This window comes from Scyliorhinus torazame, chromosome 15, assembly GCF_047496885.1.
Source record: "Scyliorhinus torazame isolate Kashiwa2021f chromosome 15, sScyTor2.1, whole genome shotgun sequence".
NCBI classification, from domain to species: domain Eukaryota; kingdom Metazoa; phylum Chordata; class Chondrichthyes; order Carcharhiniformes; family Scyliorhinidae; genus Scyliorhinus; species Scyliorhinus torazame.
This window is the reverse complement of record NC_092721.1, coordinates 117,897,865-117,920,992: the sequence shown is the minus strand read 5'-3', so window position 1 is coordinate 117,920,992 and position 23,128 is coordinate 117,897,865. Positions and strand designations below refer to the sequence as shown.

The window sequence follows — 23,128 nt, the reverse complement described above, 5'->3', positions numbered from 1 at the left end:
TGTCTATTTGGACTTCAGTAAGTCCTTTGACAAGGTCTCTCATGGTAGACTAGTACAAAAGGTTAAGTCACACGGGATCAGGGGTGAGCTGGCAAGGTGGATACAGAACTGGCTAGGTCATAGAAGGCAGAGAGTAGCAATGGAAGGATGCTTTTCTAATTGGAGGGCTGTGACCAGTGGTGTTCCACAGGGATCAGTGCTGGGACCTTTGCTCTTTGTAGTATATATAAATGATTTGGAGGAAAATGTAACTGGTCTGATTAGTAAATTTGCAGACGACACAAAGGTTGGTGGAATTGCGGATAGCAATGAGGACTGTCAGAGGATACAGCAGGATTTAGATTGTTTGGAGACTTGGGCGGAGAGATGGCAGATGGAGTTTAATCCGGACAAATGTGAGGTAATGCATTTTGGAAGGTCTAATGCAGGTAGGGAATATACAGTGAATGGTAGAACCATCAAGAGTATTGAAAGTCAAAGATCTAGGAGTACAGGTCCACAGGTCATTGAAAGGGGCAACACAGGTGGAGAAGGTAGTCAAGAAGGCATACGGCATGCTTGCCTTCATTGGCCGGGGCATTGAGTATAAGAATTGGCAAGTCATGTTGCAGCTGTATAGAATCTTAGTTAGGCCACACTTGGAGTATAGTGTTCAATTCTGGTCGCCACACTACCAGAAGGATGTGGAGGCTTTAGAGAGGGTGGAGAAGAGATTTACCAGAATGTTGCCTGGTAGGGACGGCATTAGCTATGAGGAGCGGTTGAATAAACTCGGTTTGTTCTCACTGGAACGAAGGAGGTTGAGGGGAGACCTGATAGAGGTATACAAAATTATGAAGGGCATAGGCAGAGTGGATAGTCAGAGGCTTTTCCCCAGGGTAGAGGGGTCAATTACGAGGGGGCATAGGTTTAAGGTGAGAGGGGCAAGGTTTAGAGTAGGTGTACGAGGCAAGTTTTTTACGCAGAGGGTAGTGGGTGCCTGGAACACGCTACCGGAGGAAGTGGTGGAAGCAGGGACGATAGTGACATTTAAGGGGCATCTTGACAAATACATGAATAGGATGGGAATAGAGGGATACGGACCCAGGAAGTGTAGGAGATTGTAGTTTAGTCGGGCAGCATGGTCGGCACGGGCTTGGAGGGCCGAAGGGCCTGTTCATGTGCTGTACATTTCTTTGTTCTTTGTACAACTGAAGGCTTTAATAAGCTAGAAGTGTTCCCCAGCAGCTCAGGTACAGAATGAGGGCTGCTGGGACGGCACGGGTTCTTATACCCCGCCTATCGGGGCGGAGCTACCATACTCTACAGCCAATGGTAAAATCCCTAGGTTTAACCAATGGCACTTCAGCCTCTCAGGTACCATAATACCTGATAATACCACAACGACCCGTGTGGATCTTCCCCAGCCAATGGAGAAGACCAGAAAGAGAGGACATTCCAACTTAAATATAGCCTTTTGTTCTGCTTTATGAATCATCCTACAACTGCAATAGGGTTGTCATACACTATTGAGAGAGACGGACTGTTGCAAAACCTCCTCTTTGTTTTGAAATATAAGACTTCAAGAGCAATCCTTAAGTGCAGTCTGCAACCCGTGTGTACACCTCTTCCTGTTCGAGGAGATCACAAGTCTCAACTGCAAGACTAAAATTGTTTCAATTATTGATAATATATATTTCATTTATTGCTAATTTATATTAAGTGTATGAAAATGTTTTGGTCTCGACATAACATTTTTAAAAAAACTTTCAGAATACATAAAATGACAGAAATATTCACTGTTTAAAGTAACTAATTCCGGACATCTATAAAGAACTCATGGGGTCAGAGGAAACGCAGACCGAGGAGCTGAAACACAAATGGGAGGAGGAGAGATAGAGGATGGTCTCTGAGCGGATGCGTTGAGTCAAGTCAACGCGCCCACATCATGCGCCAGGCTCAGCCTGATACAATTTAAGGTCGTTCACCGGGCACACATGGCAGTGGCCCGGATGAGCAGGTTCTTTGGGATAGAAGACCGGTGTGCAAGGTGTGTGGGAGGACCAGCAAACCATGTTCATATGTTCTGGGCATGCCCGAAGCTTAGGGGATTCTGTCAGGGGTTTGCAGATATCATGCCCAAGGTGTTAAAATCAAGGGTGGCACTGAGTCCAGAGGTGGCGATTTTCGGATTGTCGGAGGGTCCGGGAGTCGAGGAGGAGAAAGAGGCAGACATTCTGGTCTTTGCCTCCCTGGTAGCCTGGAGACTGATACTATTAGCTTGGAGGGACTCAAAGGGAAGTCAGAGACCTGGCTATCGGACATGGCTAGCTTTCTCGGTCTGGAGAAAATCAAGTTCGCCTTGAGAGGGTCAATGTTAGGGTTCGCCCGGAGGTGGCAGCCGTTCGTCGAATTCTTCAGAGAAAATTAACCGTTAGCGGGGGGGGGGGAGGATTTAGCTTAGATTAGTGTGTAAGAAAGGTGGGACCTGTGAGGGGGGGGCGGGGTGGGGGTAGAAGACAGCCTTTGCACTATGTTTATATTTGTATGTACACCGTTTCTTCTGTAATGTTACAAAATCACAAATACCTCAATAAAATGTTATATATTTTTTTAAAACTAATTCAACTGACGGAATACAACTGTCCAAAAATACACGTAAATTAAGTTTTCAACAGAAATTCTGTGCACACCAATCCTATTCTTAAATTTAAAGCTCAAATAGGAACACGCAAGAATTTTTAATTAAAAAGGTCAGGAGATTGAGGGGTGAAAATGTAGCTACAGAATGAACAAAAAGATGAACACAAGTGTTTCTAAATATGGAATGCTACAGAGTCCTGAAAACAGAGGATTTGAGAAAGATCAGGTGGCCAGACACCTTTGAAAATCTTTGCTTGTCCAAGAGGAAGGATCGAGGGGGCAGGTAGAAATTGAAATAAGTTGAACCGTGATGTCACAGGCTGCAGGTAAGGGATTGGCTGGTGACTGATCAGTAGTTTTTCTTTTATTTTCCCTCAGGTATTATCGTGCGGGGCGCAGAGGTTGCTGAGTGAGTGCTTGGTGAGAACGGGAATGAATAACAGGTAAGCTCTTTCTTTCTTTTTTTTTTATCTGGAGGGGATGGCAGGGAAGATAGTGCAATGTTCCTCATGCGGAATGTTTGAGGTGAGGGACGCCGCCAGTGTCCCTGCTGATTTCATCTGTGGGAAGTGCACCCATCTCCAGCTCCTCAGAAACCGCGTTAGGGAATTGGAGCTGGATGAACTTCGGATCATTCAGGAGGCAGAGGTGGTCATAAATAGAAGCTTCAGGGATGTAGTTACTGCGAAGAATAAAGATAGATGGGTGACGGTGAGAGGGGCTGGGAGGAAGCAGTCAGTACAGGGATCCCCTGTGGTCTTACCACTTAGTAACAAGCATACCGCTTTGGATACTGTTGGGGGGGGGGGGGGGGGGGGGGGGGGGAGAGACTTACCAGGGGTAAGCCACGGGGTTGAGGTCTCTGGCACGGAGTCTGTCCCTGTTGCTCAGAAGGGAAGGGGGGAGAGGAGTAGAGCATTAGTCATTGGAGACTCCATAGTTAGGGGGATAGATAGGAGATTTGTGGGAACGAGAGAGACTCACGGTTGGTGTTGCCTCCCAGGTGCCAGGGTGCGTGATGTCTCGGATTGTGTTTTCGGGATACTTAAAGGGGAGGGGGAGCAGCCCCAAGTCGTGGTCCACATAGGTACCAACGACATAGGTAGGAAAAGGGATAGGGATGTAAGGCAGGAATTCAGGGAGGTAGGGTGGAAACTTAGATCGAGGACAAACAGAGTTATTATCTCTGGGTTGTTACCCGTGCCACGTGATAGCGAGACGAGGAATAGGGAGAGAGAGGAGTTCAACACGTTGGCTACAGGGATAGTGCAGGAGGGAGGGTTTCAGATTTCTGGATAATTGGGGCTCATTCTGGGGTCGGTGGGACATCTACAAACGGGATGATCTACACCTGGGCCAGAGGGGTACCAATATCCTGGGGAGGAAATGCTCTTCGGGAGGGTTTAAACTAGTTCAGCAGGGGATTGGGAACCGGAATTGTAGCTCTAGCATACAGGAGGTTGAGAGTAGTGAGGTCATGAATAAGGTTTTAAAGTTGCAGGAGTGTACCGGCAGGCAGGAAGGTGGTTTAAAGTGTGTCTTCATCAATGCCAGGAGCATCCGGAATAAGGTGGGTGAACTTGCGGCATGGGTTGGTACCTGGGACTTGGATGTTGTGGCCATTTCGGAGACATGGACAGAGCAGGGACAGGAATGGTTGTTGCAGGTGCCGGGGTTTAGATATTTCAGTAAGCCGTGGGAAGGTGGTAAAAGAAGGGGTTGGGGTGGCATTGTTAGTCAAGGACAGTATTACGGTGGCAGAAAAGACGTTTGATGAGGACTTGTCTACTGAGGTAGTATGGGCTGAGGTCAGAAACAAGATAGGAGAGGTCACCCTGTTAGGGGTTTACTATAGGCCTCCGAAAAGTTCCAGAGATGTAGAGGAAAGGATTGCAAAGATGATTCTGGATAGGAGCGAAAACAACAGGGTAGTTGTTATGGGGGACTTTAACTTTCCAAATATTGACTGGAAACGCGATCATTCGAGTACTGTAGATGGGTCCGTTTTTGTCCAATGTCTGCAGGAGGGTTTCCTGACACAGTATGTGGATAGGCCAATGAGAGGTGAGGCCATATTGGATTTGGTACTGGGTAATCAACCAGGACAGGTGTTAGATTTGGAGGTAGGTGAGCACTTTGGTGATAGTGACCACAATTTGATTATGTTTACTTTAGTGGTGGAAAGGGATAAGTATATACCGCAGGGCAAGAGTTATATCTGGGGGAAAGGCAATTATGATGCGATGAGGCATGACTTAGGATGCATCGGATGGAGAGGAAAACTGCAGGGGATGGGCACAATGGAAATGTGGAGCTTGTTCAAGGAACAGCTACTGCGTGTCCTTGATAAGTTTGTACCGGTCAGGCAGGGAGAAAGTGGTCGAGCAAGGGAACCGTGGTTTACTAAAGCAGTCGAAACATTGTCAAGCGGAAGGAGGTTGCTTATGTAAAGATGAGACATGAAGGTTCAATTAGGGCGCTCGAGAGTTACAAGTTAGCTAGGAAGGACCTAAAGAGAAAGCTAAGAAGAGCCAGGAGGGGACATGAGAAGTCTTTGGCAGGTAGGATCAAGGATAACCCTAAAGCTTTCTATAGATATGTCAGGAATAAACGAATGACTAGGGTAAGAGTAGGGTTAGTCAAGGACAGTAGTGGGAAGTTTTGCTTGGAGTCCGAGGAGATAGAAGAGGTGCTAAATGAATATTTTTCATCAGTATTCACACAGGAAAAAGACAATGTTGTCGAGGAGAATACTGAGATTCAGTCTACTAGACTAGAAGGGCTTGAGGTTCATAATGAGGAGGTGTTAGCAATTCTGTAAAGTAGGATTCTCTGGGAAGCTAGGAAGGAGATTGCTGAGTCTTTGGCTTTGATCTTTCAGTTATCTTTGTCTATGGGAATAGTGCCAGAAGTCTGGAGGATAGCAATTGTTGTCCCCTTGTTCAAGAAGGAGAGTAGAGACAACCCCGGTAACTATAGACCAGTGAGCCTTACTTCTGTTGTGGGCAAAATCTTGGAAAGGTTTATAAAAGATAGGATGTATAATCATCGGGAAAGGAATAATTTGATTAGAGATAGTCAACACTGTTTTGTGAAGGGTTGGTCGTGCCTCACAAACCTTATTGAGTTCTTTGAGAAGGTGACCAAACAGGTGGATGTGGGGAAAGCAGTTGATGTGGTGTATATGGATTTCAGTAAAGCGTTTGATAAGGTTCCCCACGGTAGGCTACTGCAGAAAATACGGAGGCATGGGATTCAGGGTGATTTAGCAGTTTGGATCAGAAATTGGCTAACTGGAAGAATACAAAGGGTGGTGGTTGATGGGAAATATTCAGACTGGAGTCCAGTTACTAGTGGTGTACCACAAGGATCTGTTTTGGGGCCACTGCTGTTTGTCATTTTTATAAATGACCTGGAGGAGGGCGTAGAAGGATGGGTGAGTAAATTTGCAGATGACACTAAAGTCGGTGGAGTTGTGGACAGTGCGGAAGGATGTTACAAGTTACAGAGGGACATAGATAAGCTGCAGCGCTGGGCTGAGAGGTGGCAAAGGGGCAGCACGGTAGCATTGTGGATAACACAATTGCTTCACAGCTCCAGGGTCCCAGGTTCGATTCCGGCTTGGGTCACTGTCTGTGCGGAGTCTGCACATCCTCCCAGTGTGTCGTGGGTTTCCTCCAGGTGCTCCGGTTTCCTCCCACAGTCCAAAGATGTGCAGGTTAGGTGGATTGGCCATGATAAATTGCCCTTAGTGTCCAAAATTGCCCTTAGTGTTGGGTGGGGTTACTGGGATAGGGTGCAGGTGTTGACCTTGGGTAGGGTGCTCTTTCCAAGAGCCGGTGCAGACTCGATGGGCCGAATGGCCTCCTTCTGCACTGTAAATTCTATGATAATCTATGATGAAAAAATGGAGTTTAATGCAGAAAAGTGTGAGGTGATTCATTTTGGAAGGAATAACAGGAAGACCGAGTACTCGGCTAATGGTAAGATTCTTGACAGTGTGGATGAGCAGAGAGATCTCGGTGTCCATGTACATAGATCCCTGAAAGTAGCCACCCAGGTTGAAAGGGTTGTTAAGAAGGCGTACGGTGTGTTAGCTTTTATTGGTAGAGGGATTGAGTTTCAGAGCCATGAGGTCATGCTGCAGCTGTACAAAACTCTGGTGCGGCCGCATTTGGAGTATTGCGTGCAATTCTGGTCTCCGAGCTTTTATTGGTAGAGGGATTGAGTTTCAGAGCCATGAGGTCATGCTGCAGCTGTACAAAACTCTGGTGCGGCCGCATTTGGAATATTGCGTGCAATTCTGGTCGCCGCATTATAGGAAGGATGTGGAAGCATTGGAAAGGGTGCAGAGGAGATTTACCAGAATGTTGCCTGATATGGAGGGAAGATCTTATGAGGAAAGGCTGAGGGACTTGAGGCTGTTTTCGTTAGAGAGAAGGTTAAGAGGTGACTTAATTGAGGCATACAAGATGATCAAAGGATTGGACAGGGTGGACAGTGAGAGCCTTTTTCCTCGGATGGTGATGTCTAGCACGAGGAGACATAGCTTTAAATTGAGGGGGAGATAGATATAAGACAGATGTCAGAGGTAGGTTCTTTACTCAGAGAGTAGTAAGGGCGTGGAATGCCAGGCCTGCAACAGTAGTGGACTCGCCAACACTAAGGGCATTCAAATGGTCATTGGATAGACATATGGACGATAAGGGAATAGTGTAGATGGGCTTTAGAGTGGTTTCACAGGTCGGCGCAACATCGAGGGGCAAAGGGCCTGTACTGCGCTGTAATGTTCTATGTTCTAGGGCAGCACGGTAGCATTGTGAATCGCACAATTGCTTCACAGCTCCAGGGTCCCAGGTTCGATTCCGGCTTGGGTCACTGTCTGTGCGGAGTCTGCACATCCTCCCCGTGTGTGCGTGGGTTTCCTCCGGGTGCTCCGGTTTCCTCCGGGTGCTCCGGTTTCCTCCCACAGTCCAAAGATGTGCAGGTTAGGTGGATTGGCCATGATAAATTGCCCTTAGTGTTCAAAATTGCCCTTGGTGTTGGGTGGGGTTACTGGGTTATAGGGATAGGGTGGAAGTGTGGGCTTGGGTTGGGTGCTCTTTCCAAGAGCCTGTGTAGACTCGATGGGCCGAATGGCCTCCTTCTGCACTGTAAATTCTATGATTCTATGATTCTATAAAAAGCAACAGTGTTTTAAGGAGCAGATTACATTATCAAAAACAGTGCATAATGTTGTGCTTATACCTTCAATAAGTTGGCAATGGTTTCTAAAGAATGGTTATACGAAATTGGATTCAAAAGTTTGTTAACCTGGATGAAAACCAGATTTCCTGTGCAGACACCTACAGATGACCAAAGCTTTGAAAACTATCACCCAGAGAATTAAGACAACAAAGTGAGCACTAATCTCATGTTTATACGATGGCAATTTTTTTTTTTTTTTTAAGTCAGCAGTGTGATGATTAAAGACTTCCATAATACTTTAATTTGTAATGTTACATTCACAGAACTCAGCATCATTTCCATCACTCAAGCTGAAAGAAATAATAATAATCTTTATTGCCACAAGTAGGCTTACATTAACACTACAATGAAGTTACTGTGAAAAGCCCCTAGTCGCCACATTCTGGCGCCTATTCGGGTACACAGAGAAAATTCCGGGTACAAGAGGGAGAATTCAGAATGTCCAAATTACCTAACAGCACATCTTTCGAGACTTGTGGGAGGCAAGCGGAGCACCCGGAGGAAACCCACGCAGGCACAGGGAGAAAGTGCAGCCTCTGAAAGATCCAGAAAATGCATCATAATTAACACCCATAAGGGTTTGGGCGAATATACACAACTGCCCTTGGGAGTCTAGTCAGTATGTGCCATCTTCCAGCACGACATGGAAAATATTCACCAAGTACCGTTTCAGGTGGTAGTAGATTTCAACAATGCATTAATCACAAGGACACCTCGTGAACTTGGAGGAGGTCTGGAGGTGATTTTCTAATACAGGCGTACGTCCCAACAGAGAAATGTGTATTCCAGGCAGGCTAAATGATCTACCTAGGGTGTACATAGGTAAGATAGGATGGATCCCATGGAGGATAAAGTCAAGGCCATCTAGGAGGCACCGGCCCCCCGAAATACAACACAGTTGAAATCATTTTTAGGACTGATGAATTGCTATGGGGAATTCACCCCAAACTTGACCACTTTGTTGTCACCCCTGCACATGTTACTGAAAAAACATCAAAAGATGGTCATAGCAGGCACTGCAGGATGAGGCCTTTTGTGAACATAAAACAGCAATTGTTGTCCTCAAATATACTGGCCCATTATGACCCCAGAAAAGCACGAATACTGATGTGTGATGCCTTGCCATATGGAGTGGATGCAATCCTCTAATATTGATAGGACAATAGCACCAAGAAGCCCACTGCATATGCACCAGAACCCTGGCGGATGCTGAGCGGCGTTATTCACAGATTGAAAAGGAAGGGTTGGTTGTTATTTCTGGTGTGAAAATGTTCTGTCAGTGAATCTACAGCTGACATTTTGTAATTATAACAGAACACAAGCTTTGCTGGAACTTTTCAAAGAAGATAAGGCAATACTCCTCATCGCCTCTTCTCGATTTAACATTGGGCCTTGTTACTGGTGACTTATGAATACTCCCTCAAGTGCTGCCCTGGAGTGAGTATTGCCAATGCAGACACTCTGAGTCGGCTCACACTGCCCATGAGCTGAGCCCCTTTGCCACAATTGGAAGAAGTCATCATGGCTTTAAACCTTTTAGGTACCATACCAGTATCTGCAAACCAGATTAAAGCTTGGGCCCAGGGGGTAACGCCGTAGGAGGCTGCACCCGGCCCAGGAGCTCCCTCTGCCCGCATTGTCCAGGTTGCACCATATGATGCTCAGGGGCAGAATGCAAGAATGCCCACAGATGACATGAAGCCCTTCCTCATGAAAAGGCAGGAACTACGTCTTGAAGATGGTATTATCCTATGAAGATACCGGGTAGTCATCCCCTGCCCAGGTTGGCACCCAATTCTGATGGAGTTACACAAGGGTCATCTGGGGTATTCAAGTTGAAGATGCTCACAAGGAGCTATGTTTGGTGGCCAACCATAGTGCAGATAGAGGACTTGGGAAAGCAATGTCTTTGTGCCAGAAAAACCAGAGGCTCCCACCTTTGGTCTCCTTACACCTATAGTAATATCCAGGAAGAGCATGGATACGGCGCACTAGACTTCCCTGGTCCGTTCGGAGGGTCAATGTTCCTCATTTTGGTTGACGCCCATTTGAATTGACTGGAAGTGCAAGGAATGGCCTCCACGACTTCCCATGCAACAATAGAAAATCGCCGACAAAGCTTTTGCACCCATGGGATGCCAGAGGTCCTCGTCTGCACGTCCTCCCCGTGTCTGCGTGGGCTTCCTCCGGGTGCTCCGGTTTGCTCCCACAGTCCAAAGATGTGCGGGTTAGGTGAATTGGCCAATGATAAATTGCCCTTAATGTCCAAATTGCCCTTGGTGTTGGGTGGAGGTGTTGAGTTTGGGTAGGGTGCTCTTTCCAAGAGCCGGTGCAGACTCAAAGGGCCGAATGGCCTCCTTCTGCACTGTAAATTCAATGATAATCTATGATCAATCTAGGACAAAGGTTCGGCACAACATCGTGGGCCGAAGGGCCTGTTCTGTGCTGTATTTTCTATGTTCTATGTTCTATGTTGTATCCGATAATGATACCACCTTCACCAGTGGGGAGTTTCAGGCGTTCTTGAAGACGAACAGGATCAAACAGATCCGGAGGACGCCGTACCGCCAATCGTACAATGGCCTGGCAGAACGGGCTGTACAGACATTCAACAATGGAATGAAGAAACAGCTACCGGGTTCCATGGACGCAAGATTGGCTCGATTCCTGTTCGACTACCGAACACGCCTCACACCACGACGTGAGTCGCCCCAGCAAAATTAATGATGGGACGATAACTGCGCACCAGGCCGAGCCTGCTATTTCCTAATATGGCGGGGAAGATGGAGTCCATGCAGGAGAGCCAAAAGAGGAATTACAACACCTGGAGACCCAAGAAAATATTTGAAACAGGAGAAGCCGTATACTTACGGATCTTTATGAATGACTCCACTGGATCCCTGGAGTCATGTTGGAGAAGACAGGATCTGACTTCTATAAAGTCAAAGACGAAGGAAAGGCTGTGAAATAGCACCTAGACCTACTTAGGAGTAGGAGCTCGCTCCAATGGAATGTGGGTCCCCAACGCCAGTTGAAGCCACCTCCGGCAGAATTTCAGTCCATGGGGGACCCTAGTGTCATTCTGCCCAACAATGAAACCTTGGAATCCGAGATGGAGACCAAGGGGGCTGTTTTGCCTCCAGAGGCCAGCAAGAACAGAGGTCGAGGTCCCTTCCATAACCCTCAGACACTCGTCGAGGAAACGGAGATCCCCAGTCCACTTCACGCATCCTCCCCCCCACCCCCCTCCCCCAATCCGGTTCTAACTGCCAGACTTGAGGCCTAATGCCAAAAGTTGAAGCGGTCCAATCGCCATTAGAAAGAGGATGAAACAGACTTAAGGGGGGATGGATGGTATAACCCTCACAAAGAGCACGAGAGATTGCTGATTGAGCTCCCCGTGGGCTTCATGGAAACAGAGTTCCTGACAGTCCCAGGCTAGGATATTTGTTTTGTACACCATGGCTGCGGCTTTATTTAGGTTTGGAAATAAACCTACTTTGCCTTTTAACCTACACCTCCTGGAATTATTACACCAGCCTATCCCCAATAACTATCATCTCCCTTGTTAGTCAAGAATCTATCTATCTCTACCCTTAAAAATATTCAATGGACCCGTCGTCATCACTCGGTGGGGGAAGAGAGTCCAAATGGCTCACAACCCTCAGAAAAAAATTCTTATCTCCATCTTAACCCTTATTTGTAAACCGTGTTCCTTAGTTCTAGTGTCTCCCACAAGGGGAAATATCTTTTCAGCATCCATCCTGTCAAGTCCCCTCAGGATCTTATGTTTCAATAAGATCACCTCTCATTCTTCTAAACTCCAATGGATACAGGCCCAGACTGTCCAACCTTCCCTCATAAGATAACCACCTCCAAATCCCAGGTATCAGTCGAGTGAACCCTCTTTGAACTGCTTTGAACACATTTCTACCCTTTCTTAAATAAGGATGCCAAATCTGTCCACAGCACTCCGCCTGTACCATTGCAGCAAAATTTGCCCACATTTGCATTCCATTACCTTTGCAATAAACAAGAACACTCCATTTGTCTTTCTAATCACTTGCTGTATCTGCATATTGACTTTTTGTGATGGTGGTTCAGAGTGGTTGCAGAGTTGCCTGGCAATATAGGTGTAATGGTGAATCTCTGGATGTGGTATACCCAGATTTCCAGAAGGCTTTTGATAAGGTGCTGCATAAAAGACTGGTCCAGGGGATTGGAGAAATAGTACTAGATTGGATTGAGGATTGGCTGACTGACAGAAAGCAGAGGGTTGGGGTAAATGGGTCCTTCTCTGGCTGGCAAACTGTAACTAGCGGAGTGCCACAAGGGTCAGTCCATGGACCTCAACTGTTTACAATTTCTAGTAATGATCTGCAGTCAGGGACAGAGTATAACATAACAAAATTTGTGGATGATACTAAAATAGATGGGAAAGCAGGCAGTGAAGAGCAGATACAGATTTTACAGATGGATATAGATAGGTTAGGAGATTGAGCCAAAATTTGGCAGATGGAATGTATTGAAGATAAGTGTGAGGTTATCAGTTTTGGCCAAAAAAAATAATCTTTACCTTTATTGTCACAGGTAGGCTTACATAAACACTGCAATGAAAATGAAATGAAAATCGCTTATTGTCACAAGTAGGCTTCAATGAAGTTACTGTGAAAAGCCCCTAGTCGTCACATTCCGGCACCTGTTCGGGGAGGCTGGTACAGGAATTGAACTGTGCTGCTGGCCTGCCTGAGTCTGCTTTAAAAGCCAGCTATTTAGCCGAGTGTGCTAAACCAGCAATGAGAGGTGACTGTGAAAAGCCCCTAGTCACCACACTCCGACGCCTGTTAGGGTACATAGAGGGAGAACTCAGAATGTCCAATTCATCTAACAGCAGGTCTTTCGTGACTTGTGGTAGGAAAGAGGAACGCCCGGAGGAAACCCACGCAGACACAGGGAGAACATGCAGACAGTGACCCAAGCTGGGACCCTGGCACTGTGAAGCAATGGTGCTAATTCACTGTGCTACCATTCTGTCCTGTTGGTTTTGAACAGCTAAAGAGGGAACATCTCTCTCAGCTTTTTTAGAAGTTTGATGGCCATGGGAAATCAATTTGTTTCTTATATTCCACATGTGTGCTTGAGCACAGTGAGAATGCATGGTGAAAAGGAGGTGTAGCTTTTTGCCTCCAATACCTGTAGTGAACCATTTAAAGTTGGGTCAATAAGCATTTACATTTTTTTGTCCATTATTTCTGACAAGCCAAGTACAAATAATCTAGCCGAGGATAAGGCATAGTAATTTATGTGCCTCGACTTTTATGTGGAGGTTTGTGGGCAGCGAGACTATCCCGAGTGAACAAATTGCAGTTGATGACTCGGTCTTGAATTCCAACAGATCAGTCACTGGGAGGAGAAGCATTATGTGATAGCTTCAGGGATTCACTAATTAGAGGAACAGTTGGCACACTGTGGGTAAGATCAAGCGTTACACATGGTATGCCAGCTGCCTGTTGCCAGGGCAAGGGCCATCTCAAATCAGTTTGATAGGATTTTGGAAAGAGAGGGGGAGGGGCCAGTTAGAAGGTATAAGCAGATTCAAGAAGTGAACAAAAAGCTGTAGGAGTGAGTGACGTGGGAAAGAGGGATCCCGTTTCATAGGACATTGGCATCGGTATTGGATGTTAACATTGGGACACACCCAAAATGGGCTGGGACCCTCACCCCCTCTCTCGCACACCCTCACCTCCTCTCGCACTCCATCAGAGGACAGCTCACACCACCCCCCTGCTCAGAGGCTCGCTCTGGATGGCCTCCCGACCTGAACTGGCCCTGGCTCCAAGACCCGCACTAGATGCCCCCTGCTCTGTGGCCCATGCTGGAAGCTCCACACTCCAGCACCCACTCAGAGTTCTGTTCCGAGGCCCTCTCTTCCCATCACTCCACTGTTCATGTTCGTCCAGAAGGTGGCTTCTCCAGATACCAGCCTCTGATTGGATTATCAGTTCTGCAGCATTTTTCAAATTTTATAATTATCCCTGTATTGTCGCTGTCCCCCGACAACCCCCCCCCCCCCCCGGAGACTCCCGGCGGACCCCAATTTGGGACGCCGGCTGTATTATATTTTGTAATGAGCCAGATTGTGTTCACAGCTTTAAAGGTAGAAACACATTTATCTCAGTGATTTTAATCCGATTGATTTCAACTTGGTGTTTAAACAGGATAAACATGCAACAGCTACTTGCCTGGTTTCACTACAATGAGGCAGCGACTGTCCACAGTAAACTGGGAAAACCTGCACAAGTCTAGTCATGACAGAAGACCTGCGGAAGGCTTCAGAAACACAAGAGCAGGAATGCCACTTGCCAAAAGGACAACAATGGATAAGATAAGAGACAGCATAAAACTAGAAAAAAAAGCATGCAAACATGTACAAACAGCACAGGTCCTCATTAATTGGTAAGATGTAAAGAATAGCAAAGGATGACAATAGGTAGTTGGAGCTACAAAAAGGGAAACTGAAAAGAAACTTGTAAGGATATCAAGACCAAAAAAGAGTTACAATTATGTTAGGAAAAGGGTCATGGTCAGGAGCATTGCGGGTCCCAAGGAAATTATAATAGTGATGCGATCATTGAAAATAAGAAAATGGCGGACATTTGATTAACTTGTAGCCATCTGGGATGGCCACTTACAATTAGGGACAGAAAAACTCACAAATCCTAGTGGGTAAAATGGACACAGCAAGACTCAGGCAGGCTCAGGGCCTGAAATGTATATTTGCAAGCAAGTAGTCCAGACGGTATCGAAACTCCGACCAATTAGCATTTTGATGGGCCGATTAGCATTTGATGGCCCATCTTCACCAAGACAAAGGACTGGTACTCGAGCGACCGGTACAGTCCCAGATATTTCGGTGCCACTCCCTGTTCAGGGGAAGCATAAACAATGGGGTCAGTGACCGCTTGGGACATGCCCAGTCATCCAGGCCCCCGCCCATTTATTGGTTAAGAATCGAACAGAGTGATCAGGGATCACCCAATTAGTGGGGTCCAAACTGAAAGATCACCCAAAAGAGTGCGCAAACCCCAAAGTATAAGAAGGGAGCCTGCCATATGTTCATTCTCTCTTGGACCTGGCGTCCCAGCCACGACCATCTCCAAGTGCAGCAACACCAGAAGCAAGTCCAAGTTCAAAGCTCACTACCAGACGGATGAGCCTAGTTGAGCAGCAGTTACTTCTCCAGACTCACTAGATCCAGAATCGGACAGCGGCCACTGTTCCTCTGACCTAAGTCGGGTGCCTGAAGTTCAGTACAGGGTGTCTTAGCCAATAGGTGTAGTTAACTAGTAGTGTTTATGTTGCATGACTAAATAAAGTACGCTTGACCTTGAACTAACTAACTGGTGTTTGGCTCTTTGATCGATAGCCAGTTGAACCTTGTGGTGGTTTCATTTGACATCTCTACACGCAAAGTTAACTCCCCCCGGCAGGAGGTTATCCTGACTCCTAGTGTTGTATGTGGGCATGTGTGGGAGACTGTGCACCATTTTGTCATGTTTTCATGATCCTATCCTGTTTCTGCCTCTGCCGCAGCTATATGGATATCTAATTTTGTCTAATGATTGTACAGAGTCAGTTGTGATGTTGTTCTCCTGTTCCATTCTGACAACGTAGGTCAAGCCATTTTTGTTTTTATCTCCTTGCTATGGTAATGTATTATTTTGTAACTTTGTTCCGTTACTCTCTAAAATGTAAAATCTTGATAAATGTACTTTGCAAAAAAGAAAGCTAGAGTTGCATTCTCGGAATCTAGAAAGTTAACGTTTATTTTGATCAATGTTGTCAAGATTTAAGAGAAACAGATAGTGTATATAGAATTTTTTGTTGCTGGTTGGGGGACTGTAAGACTAGGGGAAAGAGACGACAAATAAGAGCCCAATGCTTCTGGATTGCAATTAGGAAAAACCTCTACACACAAAGGACGGCAGAAGTTTGGAACTTGCTCCTGCAAACATCAATTGGGCTGGATCATTGTTGATTTTAATTTGGTGATTGATTTCTTTCTTATTTATCAAAGGTATTAAGGGATATGGGGCAAAAACAGATAAGGTGCTGGGTCGCAGATAACCCATGATCATAACAGATGACAGAACAGACTCAAGGCGTTAAACGACTCCCGCTCACATGTTCCTACTGCTGTGCACTAATCACAAGATGGTGCAGCTCCAAATGCACAAATAATCCATGGAATATTTGTGCATTTGATCTGCACCATCTTGTGACGAGTACGCAACAGCAGGAAATGGATGAAAAATAGTTTTACCCCTGTACTACAGACCCATGCCAAATATCAGTGCTTCACTGATGTGGTATAGACTCCACACATCCCAACTGTCAGATGACCTGGGATGAAATGGCAGTTGGTGACATTAGTCCACTTGAAACCTTCAGCTAATTACATAATGCTGCAGAACCCAATTTAAATTGTATTGTACAGACTAAGTGAAAAAAAAATGTATCATGGGGAGACAATACCATCAGCTTTTCAATGCTGTTTTTGATAAGTGGCAACATCAACCTTGAAGATTCTACTTTGGAGTTACTGCTTCTTCGGAGACTCTATCTGAGGCACACATTGAAAATGGTATTGCACAACAGTTGTGGTTTCTATGCTCGCAACAGTTCCATAGAACTATAGAATTACCAGTGCAGAAGGAAGCCATTCGGCCCATCGAGTCTGTGCCGACCCCCTTAAAGAGCACCCTACCCAGGCCCAATCCCCCAGCCCATCCCTGTAACCCCATCTAACCTACACACCCTGAGGGGCGATTTAGCATGGCCATTACACCAATGCACCTAACCTGCATATGTTTGGTCTATGGGAGCACCCGGAGGAAACCCACACAGACAGGGAGAAAGTGCAAACTCCACAAACAGGCACCCAAGGCTGGAATTGAAACCAGGTCCCTGGTACTCAGGTGAGAACAAAAGTTACCAACATTGCAGATACAAGTATCACTTTCAAGATACTTCAGGCACGTATTTTGAATGCTTTAGAAGCAAGTGTAATCAGAAAAGATCATGCTGCAATTTACTCTGATGAGAAACATTTACATAATATATTGGTATTATTAGAGCTTAGAGTGCCAAGGGGCACAGGTGATGCCCACCCACATTGATTTTTGCACAGCTTTTTATTTCATGCAGTTTGTGGCCTCATATAGAGACGGAAAACTATGAAAGTATGCAGACTTTTTCCTCCCACAGGCTATCTACGTTCTACTCCAGAAAGTCAGGCGACAGCTGATACTGGAGGCAATCTTTCCTCAGTGCTGTTATGCTTATTTACAGGTTAAACATTACAAGCACACAGCTCTTAACTCAGCGTATACCCGTTTCAGTAGGTGCTCCTTTTTTCCCCCAAAATAATCTGTTAAAAATTAAGTGAAACCTCAATTAATGATCTCCACCTGCCGATAATTCACCAACTGATATACAATTAACAATCTATTTCAGCAGCAGGATCTGAATACAGATAGATCCATGTCTGAAGAAATGAGCGCGGTAAAGTGATCCAGTTATTCATCATCATCCAATCTTCATCAACGATGTGTTGGTTTGCACAGGCGCAGCCGGAAATGCCTGTTATGGACATTTTAGGAAGAATTGTGGTTTGATTTTTCCAAGGCAATAATATCTTGTTGGTGGCTTCCTTTGGGGATCCACTGTATTATCTTCTTGAATAATGGGTTAACCAGTAGGATAAGAAATGGGTGTCCTAATTCAAGTATTATGCTTTTGTATGGCTTAAGGTATTAACAGAGACACAGGGAGCATGTGATACAGTTATTGATGCATACCAGTTTCTTGGGGTCTTGACCTCAGTGCTTCAGGTACAATACTCAATATGTATTATTTTCCAATTGTACAAAAATCAAAAGACAATTTAAATCTGTAACAACAACATTATTTTGCTTCAATAGGATAAGTCCATGGGGGGGGGGGAAAGAGAGTGCTGTCATGAGAATGGATCAAGCCCCAAATTACTTACAGACATAATGAACTTTAAGGAGTTGTTTTCTTTTTTTAAAAAGGACATGCAAGCAAAATTTTCCTGACACTGTAAAGTGGAATTCCTATGTGGATTACACTTGACTAACTTGACCAGGCAGAAGGGAATATCGTACCATTTTCAGGCAAAGACTCTTCAAAGGAAGATATGTAATGCAAAAGGAAGAGATGTAATGCAAAAAACTGAATTGTCATCACCTGTATAAATAATGAAGGCTGATTTTTACCATCTCTGCAGAAACCATCTCGTGTGAATTATATCCCAGGTGAGTTGAAAGAAAGTGGTTCTTGACAAAAGACATGTTTGTGTTTTTTCCACTTTCAGGAATACACAAGAACAGGTATTAAAAACCAATTGCAACCCTAGTCTGGTGCTCTAGTCCTACAGTTCTGGTGCATGCTGCGAAGGTCACAGCTGAAGAACATCCGCAAGGCATCCCTGCGCTTACAGGTTAGAAGTCTCTGTTTCACTGATTGCTGGAAACAAGTCACAAACCAGCAAAGCCACAAGTTGAAAAGGAAACAGGGCAACTCCTTTCAGCTAACCTGCAGAACCAAGAATCTCCAGCCAACTTCTCAACTTCAAAAATCAGCACTACTGGTATCATCCACCTTAACAGCTGCAATGTTTCACATCACAGACCAGTCATAGACTGATTCATATCTGTTTTAACTTTAATTTTACACTCACTCCTCATTTCTAATCTGTGTATATGCACATTGCTTTTTATTATTTTATTCTATCATTTTAGTAACCGATAAACTCACTTGTTCTTTAACACAAAAACGTCTGGTTAAATTGGCTCCTTTTAAAATATAAATACATTTGGACTGAGAAAATGTAGTCCAAGGGAAGGGATCCTTCTTAAATTAACCTTTTGCGACCAACTAAGGGGGTTGAGTAAAGACGGAGAGCCAGTTCATCATTCCTCACTCGGGAATATGTATAACAAATTTGGGGTATCTCGTCCGGAATCGTAACAAATTGGGAGAGCTTGCCTGGGGACAAGTCTTAACAGTACATATCATTCCTCTTAGAAATAAAAAGCATCTTCAGTGCACATATCCTCCTTCAGAAATGCATCAATTTGCCACAGCAGAACAAAAAAGCATTTTTGTAAATTTCAGTACACTACAATTGAAATTGGCTTTACCTGCATTTGAAGTTCCCAGAAGCACATGTCCTCTTTCATTATCCATGTAAAAATATGATTTTACATAACAAGCAATGTGGCCTTGTTTTGCTTTATACAGAAAGTCAGGTGACTTGTGAAATATGGTTCTCAAGATACCTAAAAATACCACATTTCTAAATACGGAATTTAATGTATTCAGGTACTGAGGCGGAGGCTATCGGCTATATCTGCTTGTGATTTGTAAATTGATTATTGATTTGCAATCACCTTTGAAGTATCCATTATCCAATTTCTATGATATTATAAACATTTAATAGATACTTCACGAGAATCTTTTTTTCAACAATGGCCCAAAATTTGATGCAAAATGGACAGCAAGCTAAAGGCACTTGATTTTATTAGTGTGCTAAAAAACTTAGTAGTTGCATTTTTGTTATTAAATTCTGAAATGAAAAATGAAAATCACTTATTGTCACAAGTAGGCTTCAAATGAAGTTACTGTGAAAAGCCCCTAGTCGCCACATTCCGGCGCCTGTTCGGGGAGGCTGGTACAGGAATTGAACAGTGCTGCTGGCCTGCTTTAAAAGCCAGCGATTTAGCCCAATGTGCTAAACCAGCCCCTCCAGTGTACTAAACCAGCTAAACAGAATTCTCTTTCTGTTAATTAAAATTATTGGATAATTCTAATTTTTGGTGTGCAAAAGAACTTGGAATTAACAGTAAGCAACACTTTAAAACTGTTCATTCATTGAATATGAATCACGGAGATCCTTTTAAAGCACAATATTTCTTTTTCTTACCCAGAGCTGATCATCATGACCAGGAGGACTCTTCTTTATAAAAGCACCATAATAAGTTGCTATATTCCTGTGGTGAGAATATTTTTTCAACATGTTGATCTCCAATTTAATTTCTTCTTCTTCATCCTGTAAAAACAAAATTTAAATATTTTGATAAATGTTAACTCTTATGAATCATAATTAATGCTTCCAACAGCATTTTTAAAGCTTCTAGTATTAAAAAAATCTCCAAATTCCTTTTCACCAGAAACGAGGTGCAAAAGAGCCTTGCCCATAGTTGGCAGTGCCCCAAATGTCTTTTTCTTCCCATTCTTAATCAAAACATATCAAGTTGTACAATCTTAAAGTCCTCCGTTTCACGTAAACATTCCATTCCAAATACCAACTTTTCCTCTCAAACGATCAGAGGGAAGAATGCTCATAAAACACCTTATATTTAAAGCAATTAATGACATTTGAGACACTTTTTTTGTTAATAGAGCAAGATGGTATTCCACACTTGAGTTATATGTATTCAATGCCAGCATCTAGAGTTCCTACTTATGCTTCTGCAAGCTTTGTTGATGTAGCATTGACAGCACTTGTATTTTTAGTCAGTAACATGTCATAATAATGCAAAATGTAATTATAATAATTTAGTGACTGGGATCCCACCAATATACATCATGGCATACTGTTCGACTGCAATCCAACAGACAACATTGTTTTGAAAGTAAACTGCAATAGAATATTCCAGCATAGCTTTCCCAATGGTTTGATGAGTCATAAGGCCTCGAAACGGTAACTCCTCTCATCTTCACAGATACTGCCAGACCTGCTGAGTTTTTCCAGAATTTTCTGTTTTTATTTTCCAATGGCTGAGTGAACAGCAAGTAGCTCCAAATAAATCATGAATAAAATGAAGGTCCTAGGTGTGATCCGCAATTTCTGCTGAATGAATCAGTCTCTGTGGCTGTCAAGATGCTACAATTTAACTTCAAGGAATCTAATTTGAAGGGAGTGAAAAATTAGCCCAAGTCCTGCCTCTGGACTCCAGATGGATAACTATTTTGCTGCCATATTGGGCAAGGTTATTTTGGGTGTGGCATTAAATGAGCATAAGAGTCAGCCAGTCCATGCTGCCTGCTAGATGTGAGAGTCAGAAATTCTTGTCTTCTTTCAGGTATAAGCCTTTATCATTTTCTTGGTGAGCAGCTGACATTAAACTGATTCCCCACTGCTGCTCACTAGTGTCGTCTGGAGAACAATTGTCCATCTAGTGCACCTAGTTAGTAAGCAGGAGTTGCAGTGAGCACAGGGGAACACACTAGCCAAAACATTTTTGTGAGCCAGCAGAGTTTTAAAATGAAGCAACGCACCTTTCAAGAGTTTTAAGAATCACAATTTAGGCCTCTCAACACCTGGAATAGGAGGTTGTACATATTCCATCTATTTCCAGTTGCAAGTTATAACTGGAGCCTCGTCGGTGTATGTAAAGATCCTTTCCATTTGGTTTAGTTGGAGAATACTGGGCATCGATTTTAAGGCCTATCTGAAGGTGATTTCTGATGGGAAAATAGGTACTTAATATGTGCATTAAATTTTGAACAACTGGTCAGTCATTTGTCAGCAGGAAAAAGAGAAGATAGCAGTTGAATGTCCTCCTTTGAGCACCGGATTGGGCTTGGTTTTAATGCACCCAATAGCCTGTCAACACATGGAGCTCACACACACAACTAAAGATGAGCTACTGGGTGGGATAGTCATTCAACTGCTCCAAGGAATCAATATCTTCCAATGAAGAGAAGATTTGCAAAATTGGTGGCAGAAAGGTTGTAGATATTCTATTAGTATAACCTTTATGATTTTACACCATTGAAACCACAAAATTTGAGTATTTTTCTTGAAGAACTACCTAGTTTACTTTCTTTCCTATTTGTTTTCCCTATCCTTTAAAATTCCTTTTCAAACAACTATCAATTTCTATTCAAAACAATTCATAGTTTCTGCTTCACAGCGCAAGCACAGCACTTCAAATCTGGCATCTTCAGGACCGAGGCCATGTCAGGAATTCAGATATTGCCAGATTGGATGGGTCAGGCTGTGGATGGTTTGGGCCAAGCCAGGTTGGGTGGCATCAAGAGTTGCCTAGAATAAGGGCAGCAAGGTGGTGCAGTGGTTAGTACTGCTGCCTCACGGTGCCGAGATCCCAGGTTTGATCCGGCTCTGAGTCACTGTCCGTGTGGAGTTTGCACATTCTCCCAGTGTGTGTGGATTTCGCACCCACAACCCAAAGATGTGCAGGCTAGGTGGATTGGCCATGCTAAATTGCCCCAAATTGAAAAAAATGAATTGGGTACTCTAAATTTAAAAAAAAAAGAGTTGCCTGGAATGTGCAATTGAGCGACACGTGAAGCAGAGACGCCTGTGACTAGTCTGCAGCCACACCGCGCAATGCAGCCTAGCCATATTGTCCAAAATTTTATTTTTAATTTTACTCAATTAAAATTGATGCATAGAACATTGTAAAAATGCTGACTTTTCAGACCATCGGATTTGAGCCACCCCACCTGTACTACGTGAAAAACAAATTCCACCCCGTCTGTGGAAGTTTATTTTCTTATCTTCTTCATTATTTTTACAATTTATCCTGTGATGACTGTAGAAATTTCAGATATATTGTATTATATGTATTTCATGCAGTAAATGTTAGCCTGGGTTAGTGTGGTTATGACTGTTGCAGTAGGGTTTTTAAAAAGCCTGGTTTGTAAGACAGTTAGACTTCTTGGGAGCCAGAGGTGCAATTAAAGCTTCATAAAAGTTTGGGCTGAGGGTTCCTGCGAAGTGCTTAATTAGAGACAGTGTGTTCTGTTTGGTGAGATGATGTAGTTAATGGGAGGAGCCAGGGGTTGAAACAGTCAGATATTGAGGTTCAGTTTTAGTTTGTGACTGGAAGACAAGCTGAGAAATAGTTTCTGAAAAAATACAGCCAGAGGTTCTGCATTGTTCTGACAGGTCTATCTTTTCAGACTGTTATAGCCCGATCCAAGGCCACGGGGTTTGCACCAACAGGTTCATCATGACCTCACCGGAGTATGATCTCCCCAGATGAGGGGATGGAACTACGCCTTAGCCTAGGGGACGGGGACCTTGGGACATAAATATCCCAGCTCGAGTGTGGGCCAGGCAAGGGAGACCCTTTGGGGAGTAGGAGTGTATTTGGTGAATAAATAGTGGTTTTCTAATCCATCATCACTTGCCTGGAACTTCACA

The 23,128-nt window shown here is 44.2% G+C and overlaps 1 protein-coding gene across 5 annotated transcripts in view; it reads right to left on the bottom strand.

The window, feature by feature from the left end:
• LOC140391768 (mitogen-activated protein kinase kinase kinase kinase 4) overlaps positions 1-23,128 on the bottom strand; it is a 525,483-nt gene that overhangs the window by 217,910 nt on the left and 284,445 nt on the right. For all 5 annotated transcript variants that reach the window (XM_072476624.1, XM_072476619.1, XM_072476621.1 and 2 more), the window contains exon 4: positions 19,877-20,002. In XM_072476624.1, the coding sequence (XP_072332725.1) occupies positions 19,877-20,002 (126 nt within the window). The remainder of the gene's footprint in view (positions 1-19,876; positions 20,003-23,128) is intronic.